The sequence below is a fragment of the Amphimedon queenslandica genome, unplaced genomic scaffold (genome assembly GCF_000090795.2).
Source record: "Amphimedon queenslandica unplaced genomic scaffold, v1.1 AMPQUscaffold_13514, whole genome shotgun sequence".
NCBI lineage: Eukaryota > Metazoa > Porifera > Demospongiae > Haplosclerida > Niphatidae > Amphimedon > Amphimedon queenslandica.
Window position 1 is genome coordinate 808,408 of NW_003546250.1, and position 7,868 is coordinate 816,275.

At 34.4% G+C, this 7,868-nt stretch overlaps 2 protein-coding genes across 2 annotated transcripts; both read right to left on the reverse strand.

The window, feature by feature from the left end:
• Positions 1 to 1,746: 1,746 nt before the first annotated feature.
• Positions 1,747 to 2,553, reverse strand: LOC109586621 (uncharacterized). The gene is made up of 4 exons (XM_020002819.1): positions 2,215 to 2,553; positions 2,047 to 2,152; positions 1,956 to 1,994; positions 1,747 to 1,909 (listed from the first exon to the last, which is right to left on the reverse strand). The coding sequence occupies exons 1-4, from the start codon at positions 2,453 to 2,455 to the stop codon at positions 1,777 to 1,779; spliced, it is 519 nt and encodes a 172-aa protein (XP_019858378.1). The 5' UTR covers positions 2,456 to 2,553; the 3' UTR covers positions 1,747 to 1,776.
• A 4,149-nt stretch (positions 2,554 to 6,702) lies between these two features.
• On the reverse strand, positions 6,703 to 7,709 carry LOC109586631 (uncharacterized). The gene is made up of 4 exons (XM_020002827.1): positions 7,401 to 7,709; positions 7,253 to 7,352; positions 7,159 to 7,197; positions 6,703 to 7,103 (listed from the first exon to the last, which is right to left on the reverse strand). The coding sequence occupies exons 1-4, from the start codon at positions 7,609 to 7,611 to the stop codon at positions 6,962 to 6,964; spliced, it is 492 nt and encodes a 163-aa protein (XP_019858386.1). The 5' UTR covers positions 7,612 to 7,709; the 3' UTR covers positions 6,703 to 6,961.
• Between the last annotated feature and the right edge of the window lie 159 nt (positions 7,710 to 7,868).

Consider the following 7,868-nt stretch of genomic DNA (forward strand, 5'->3'; position numbering starts at 1 on the left):
GTGGGTGTGTTATCAAATCATGTGAAACTGTTATGATAGCACAGCAGATAGTTTTGTAAATAGATTACAGTGTACTGAGTGTAGTGTGGCCCACTCCCTGTGTGTACATGACTACATGATTTAACAATAGCAGCAACAATACTGCATGATGTTAAAGGGATTTACCATTACAACTTATCAAGAGAGACCATTTGGTGCAAATAGATCTAAGATTTCCTGTGTAGTGTTAAAGAGTCTGTAGTGTACATTATGCATGTATACATATTGAGGAGGAAAAACTATGAAACTGAAATTATCACGATGGAATGCCAGGGTTGCCTGCTGTTATGTCTGGAGCGTAGAATTAGCAATGAGAAGGTGTTAAATACACTGAATAAATAAAATGATTAGCACAAACGGTTGGCAATCACTCCAAACACAAACAAAATAAAGAAGAGAAGAAACAGAGCCAGAAGGGACCAAGAACAGAACAAAGAACAAAAGAACAAGAACTGAACAAAAACGTGGAAGGGTAGAATATATACATGTGTATGCACCTACACAAATTAGAATGTTCTAGAACAGTAAGAAATAGCACATGGTATAAGTAATTACATTTACATAAAATACATTATTAATAAAGAAATCATATCTGTTAGCTTTGAGTTCACCACACCTGCTCTGCTCAAAAATGCACTTACCAGTATTCTGTAGTGCTCTGAAAAATGTTAGCATAAGGCATGGCTATAATCATAGTAACACAAATAACTGGCTAATTGTCTAATTGGATACTTCAAAACAGTTATGTCCAGACTAGATGGCAGCATAAATACCATATACCAACACCAACACCTCACTAAGATTGATACACCAACCCTGACCACCTCACTAAGAGATACTTACCCACCCACAGATCAAGCCACTCAGCACATGATGATCACATGACATTTATGCACACAATACTATAATAGACAAACTTCAATAGGACATACAGTAGTAGTGACAGTGCATGTTTTTACTTATAATAAACCAACAGGCAATCTCTTCTCACTGCATTTTAGGGAGCATAAAGTACATACATTATTATGTGTAGGACTCATAGCATTGTCTTTAATAATACATTCCTGTTTTGTTTTTTAATATTTTTAGTAATTTTTGACCCTGTATCTTGTTTATTCACTATTGTATCTTCATTTTTGAATTGTTGTTGTTATTATTGTTATACCGGCATGTATTATTATTATTATTATTATTATTATTATTATTATTATTATTAATATCATCATAGATTAAAGCAGGTTAATGAGGTTCTTTTATTTTGTACATGTGTATCTTCTTTATAATTTTAAAGAAAAGTAGTCGAACCTCATAAGGAAATGGGCTAATCTGTGAAAGAAAATTAACATTAGGTTTACGTACAGTGGCAACTGGCAAGCATTGAACAGAACTTGACAAAAGCTCCTAGTTAGGCATTTTCTTTATACAGCAGTTTCTGTCAATTGTTTACTGTAACTTGATTAAATAGTAACACTATAAAAAAACACTGCAAACATTAGAATTGATTTGATAAAAGGACATTGAAAGTAGTTACAATAACACTCTACTGTGATCATAAAAGTTACACTAAAATAGACTAAGATATTATGAATACAGTGACACTCCAGAACTAAAATGTATATCTAGTAGGACTGTATGTATGCATAACAAGCAAGACATTAGCATTGTATACTGTTATATCACATAGTGTACACGTACATGTATATTAAATTCCACTGTTAGTTTTTACTGTTTCATAGGTTATGTTTCTTCATAAATAGCATTGTCATTAGCATTGACATCAGGACACTCATATACTGCCTCTTTTGTAACATCTTTAGTCTTGTGAATACCATATGGTTCACAGGCTTGCATTGGTATATCATCATCAAACCTATCATAAACAATAAACAATAGTAATGTAATGAGTGTTTATTTACTTTGTTTGCTTAGCAGTGGTTGTATCATAGGTTTTATGCCTGTTCATAAACAACATTAAATTGTATTTTATGGTTTTTAATGTATTCATACTTGATAAAGCAGTAGATGTTAATAATGATACTAACAGCTAGTGATATTAATAATAATCCAACCACTGCACCCAGTCCAATACTAGCACCATCAACAGCTCCTGATACTATAAATTAAAAATATGAAATTATTTTTGTCTTACTTTTAGCACATTTATTATTATTATACCTATATTAGTTGATCCTACTTCTTGAGTAGTTACTAATGTTGGTGTCACAAATTGAGTACTGATCAATGTCTCATTAGCAATAAAGACCCATCCACCAGGTCCTCTGTCTGTGTATGCACGTACACCAAAAATATGACAAGACATAGCATCAAGACCAGTAATTCTAGTAGTAAATGTACTGTCATTGGTTGAATTAATGAACTGTAGCCTTTGAATATCAATGTCATCATCATCTACCATTAAACAGCAACCAGACTGTAAGATATGATATCCTATCTCATATGTGATAATGGGATAGTCTGATGGAATATAACTAGGTACACTCCATGAGATAACAGCCCATGTAGTGTCCATGATACTGGATACTGAACCAACTGGACCAGGTACTAAATAAACACACATTCTCACAGAACTGATATAGTATAATAATTACATACCTATTCCAATCTCTACTTCAATAGGATCACTGAAGGGACCTCTTCCAACAGAATTGACAGCAGCTACACTGATGTTATACTCAGTACCAAATACTAGATCATTCAATATGATATATATCTCAGTACTGGTGAGGTTGTATGTGATACTACTGTTACTGATAATCACTGTATAGCCTGTGATTAGACCATTACGCTGAGAACAATTGACCTCATTCCAAGTGAGTCTATTAGCTGTAGAATTAACTTGTAATACTTGAATTGATGAAGGCCAACCACTAGGAACTACAAAGTAATTATAATTAATTTGAATATTGGAACACATTATTAACATACCCATTGCTTCAGTTTGTGCTGATGTGCTCATGCTTAATTCAGATCCTCCTAGTACATTACCAGCTCTCACTGTGATGGTATAGTTCATACCACTGTACAGACCTATTAATGTATAACTGTATGTTGTAGCGGACTGATGAGGAGCAACAGAGACTGTCTCATTCACTGATGATAACTGGGGACAAGATGGAGTATAAGAGATGGTGTAGTATGTTACATAGTTGTCACTACTGGGAATAGTCCAGCTCACTGTAATACCAGTGGTTGAGACATTAGATACTAAGAGACTAGTTACTGGACTAGGAACTACAACAGATATCAATTACACTCTCTCAATCATAATAACTCACCATCAAATCTTAACACTGTTACTGTACTATTAACTGAAGGAAGATCTATATATGAGTACACACTGATGGTATAGGTACTCATTGGTGAGAGATCTGTTAGTACAATTTCATCTTCACTGGTAGATACTACATTCCTGGTTACACCTCCAGTAGTATACTCAATCACATATCCATTAGCCACTGATGAATTGGTCCAGTTCACTTTGACACTAGTAGCATTTAATATAAACCCTCTCACATTATTTGGAGGACCACTTGGAGCTAGAAAAGAGACAAAGGTATCTACTATTGATTAAAGTATAATCATACCATGTAATATCACAGATTGACTGTAGTTGACTCCTCCAATCATTGCTATACAGGTAATATTAATTGACACTCCCAGTGGATCAGGATATACCAGTAGTGTGTTGTTGTATGTCAGGACATCAATTGATGTATACATTGAGTTACTCTCCATCACTCCATTCACTAACCAGTAAACATCAGTTGAAGGATTTATATCAGTAGTTGTGAGACAATCAATACGATATTGAGTGTTATTGAGTTGTGTAATGGATGAGACTAGTGTCCAATTGATTGAATTAATAACTAGAAATGCATCAACAATGTTACAAGTACATTAAAAGGTGCAGTAGCAATACCTGGTAAGGTCTGTACACTGATTGTACTACTAGCAGGTCCCAGTAATTGTTGATAGGCTCTGACTGTGATGCTATGAGTTGTTCCTCCTCTCAGTCCATTCAGTGTGATTGTATTATTACTACTTCCCTCCACCTGTACTGTCTGCACAGTGTCTGTGTCACTAGTGACATTGACTACATATCCATCAGCATCAGATGAATCAAGTGCAGTCCAACTGACAGTGATAGTGGTAGCTGTCTTGTTGACTTCAGTAAGAGAAGAGGGAGCAGTTGCTGGTACTAATAAAAAAGATATACAGTAGTATTTTTAAAAGTCAAACAAATTATGTTACCTTTTATGGTTACAATACGTGTTCTAGTTGGTTGATCAAAAACTTGCAGTACACACTGATACATTTGATCTCCAGTGGTTGATTGACTGCCTGATCCACTACTGACAGTCATTCCATCCCATGTGATATTAACAGTATATCTTAATGTGTTGGTACTACTAACTAACACAGTACCAGGACAAGGGTTAGTATTACTACCATCATTACAATTAGTGTAATCAACCAGTGCAGTACTACCAATGCTCATACTAATATCATACCCATGGTGTCCAATTTTAGTACAATTCAGTTTGTATTCCTGAGGATATACTGTCATATCAGAAGGAAGATCAGTAACAGTAAATGATTCTATCTCTGCAAATCCTACAAATGAAAATTATTACATCAGTAAGTGATTATAGTCTCCTCTTACTGAATATATTAGCAAAGATGATGTTAGTGTTAGGATCTGAACAATCAGTGGGTAGACAACACTTGTACCAGCCTTCTGTAGTTGTCGTTAGTCCCTGAGCAAGATAAAGATTGATAGTAGCATCAGGTGAAGTGACAGAAGTACAACGAAAAGGATCACTGGCATTATTACTGTTACAGTCAACAGGATCATCAGGATCAGCAACTCTAACCCACTGACCAGTAGTTAGATTAGTACCAGGTAACACACATGATATAGCTTCATTAGCTGCATTGACACTATTGTCCCAAAAATATGATCCATTAGTATAACAGTTTCCATTTTTTCCTAAGTAGATACCTATAAAAACCTAGATATACAGTTGTTATTATACACATCCAGTGTCTTACCTGAGGAAGGTGGACATTGACTAATAACTTCACTGACACTCAACAAGAAGACAAACACTTGTAGTGAAAGCATTGTTGACCAAAGAAATGGCTGTGGGTGTGTTTATCAAATCATGTGAAACTGTTGTGATAGCTCATCAGATAGTTTTGTAATTAGATTTACAAGTGTACTAAGTGTAGTGTGGCCCACTCCCTGTGTGCACATGACTACATCATGTAACAATAGCAGCAACAATACTATATGATGTTAAAAGGATTTACCATTACAACTTATAGAAAAGAGACTATTTGGTGTAAATAGATCTTAGATTTGGTGTGTAGTGTTAAGAGTCTGTAGTGTACATTATATACATGTACATATTCAGGAGGAAAAACAATGAAACTGAAATTATCACGATGGAATGCCAGGGTTGCCTGCTCTGCTCAAAAATGCAATTACCGGTATTCTGCAGTGCTCTGCAAAATGTTAGCATAAGGCATGGCTATAACCATAGTAACACAAATAATTGTCTAATAATTGGCTAATTGGATAATTCAAAACAGTTATGTCCAGACTAGATGGCAGCATAAATATCATACACCAACACCAACATCCATAGGTATAGGAATGATTCGAAAGTTGGGAGGCTGAACATAAAAACATATAAATATGTACTGTCATATGTGCTCTCGACAGCTACTGCATGCCTAATTCCTGCCATTTGTTATTGCTACATTATGCCCATTTAAGTAAATGAAGTTTCAAGCTAATAATAACCCACTAACAACTTGAAATAAAGCCATGTAATGGTATTTCTTATTGTTCATCCACCAAAAGTTGGGGCGGCTAAGCCCCTCCTGCTGAAAAGTTGGGGGGCTTCAGCCCCCCTAGCCCCCCCTTTCCTACACCTATGCCAACACCTCACTAAGATTGATAGACCAACCCTGACCACTTCACTAAGAGATACTTACCCACCCACAGATCAAACCACTCATCACATGATGATCACATGACATTTATGTACACAATATTATAATAGACAAACTTCAATAGGACATACAGTAGTAGTGACAGTGCATGTTTTTACTTATAATAAACCAACAGGCAATCTCTTCTCACTGCATTTTAGGGAGAATAAAGTACATACATTATTATGTGTAGGACTCACTAGCATTGTCTTTAATAATACATTCCTTTCTTGCTTTTGAATATTTTTCTTGTTTTTTTGTCATTGTATCCTTATTTGCTATTATTATTATTATTATTATTATTATTATCATAGATTAAAGCAGGTTAATGAGGTTGTTTTATTTTGTACATGTGTATCTTCTTTATAATTTTAAAGAAAAGTAGTCAAACCTCACAAAGAAATGAGTTAATTTTTGAAAGCAAATTAAAATTAAATTTACACGTATGACAACTATTTAGCAGGCATTGAGTGTGTGAAATCATATGGTGAAATGTATTGTATATGAAGATTTTTATAACTTAGAAGTTCAGAGTAGTGTGAGTCATTTCCTTCATATAGTCTAGCAGTTCCTGTTATTGCATCTTCAGGAATTTTCCTCAGTTTCAGCTTTAACCTTTCACAAACATAACACCATACTATATGAAGTAACTGAAAACTTCATTGATTAGATAACATCAAAAAAACAAACTGCAAAATTTTGACTAAAAGTAGCTACAATAACACTAATGTGATTATACAGTATAATAGACTCAGTATGATGTATATCTAGAGAAGTATGTATATAGTTGTGTATATTTATGTCACACTATCCAGCTACAAAATGAATATACAAGCACATGGACATTTTATACTGTTGCATTACACAGTGTACATCTATATTAAATTGCACTGTTAAGTTTTTACTGGTTCATATCTTCATAAACATCAGTGTCATTAACATTGACATCAGGACACTCATATACTGCGGCCTCTTCTGCAACATCTTTAGTCTTGTGAATACCATACATTTCACAAGCTTGCATTGGTATATCATCATTGAGCCTATCACAAACAACAGTAATGTACAAACAGTTATTCTTAATGAGTGTTTATTCACTTTGTTTGCTTAGCAGTAATTGCATCATAGGTTTTAAGCCTACATGTTCATAAACAACATTGAATTGTATTTTATGTTTTTAATGCATTCATACTTGATAAAGCAGTAGATGTTAATAATGATACTAACAGCTAGTGATATTAATAATAATCCAACCACTGCACCCAGTCCAATACTAGCACCATCAACAGCTCCTTTAAAATGATAATGATGACTGTGAATAGAACTTTATTCAAGTGTACCTTCATCATTTGATCCTATGCATGCTTTTTGACTTATCAATGTCTCATTAGCAATAGCCCTCCAGCTTCCTGGTCCTCTACTAGAATATGCACGTACGCCAAAAATATAGCAAGTGTCATCATTAATACCAGTAATTATGATAAAAGTACTGGTACTGGATACATTATATTGATTCAATGCTTGAATATCAATGTCATCATCATCTACCATTAAACAGTTGCCAGACTCTAAGATATGATATCCTATCTCATATGTGATAATGGGATAGTCTGATGGAATATAACTAGGTACACTCCATGAGATAACAGCCCATGTAGTGTCCATGATACTGGATACTGAACCAACTGGACCAGGTACTAAATAAACACACATTCTCACAGAACTGATATAGTATAATAATTACATACCCATTCCAATCTCTACTACAATAGGATCACTGAAGGGACCTCTTCCAACAGAATTGACAG

Excerpts from the sequence above, each read along its gene's own strand:
- LOC109586621 (XM_020002819.1), bottom strand. The coding sequence starts at position 2,455 with ATGGTAGATGATGATGACATTGATATTCAAAGGCTACAGTTCATTAAT. Across the intron at positions 2,153-2,214 it reads AGTAGGATCAACTAATATAG|TATCAGGAGCTGTTGATGGT; the intron begins GTATAATAATAA and ends TTTAATTTATAG. Across the intron at positions 1,910-1,955 it reads ACCACTGCTAAGCAAACAAA|GTTTGATGATGATATACCAA; the intron begins GTAAATAAACAC and ends TGTTTATGATAG.
- LOC109586631 (XM_020002827.1), bottom strand. The coding sequence starts at position 7,611 with ATGGTAGATGATGATGACATTGATATTCAAGCATTGAATCAATATAAT. Across the intron at positions 7,198-7,252 it reads AACATCTACTGCTTTATCAA|GCTTAAAACCTATGATGCAA; the intron begins GTATGAATGCAT and ends ATGAACATGTAG. Across the intron at positions 7,104-7,158 it reads ATTACTGCTAAGCAAACAAA|GCTCAATGATGATATACCAA; the intron begins GTGAATAAACAC and ends TGTTTGTGATAG.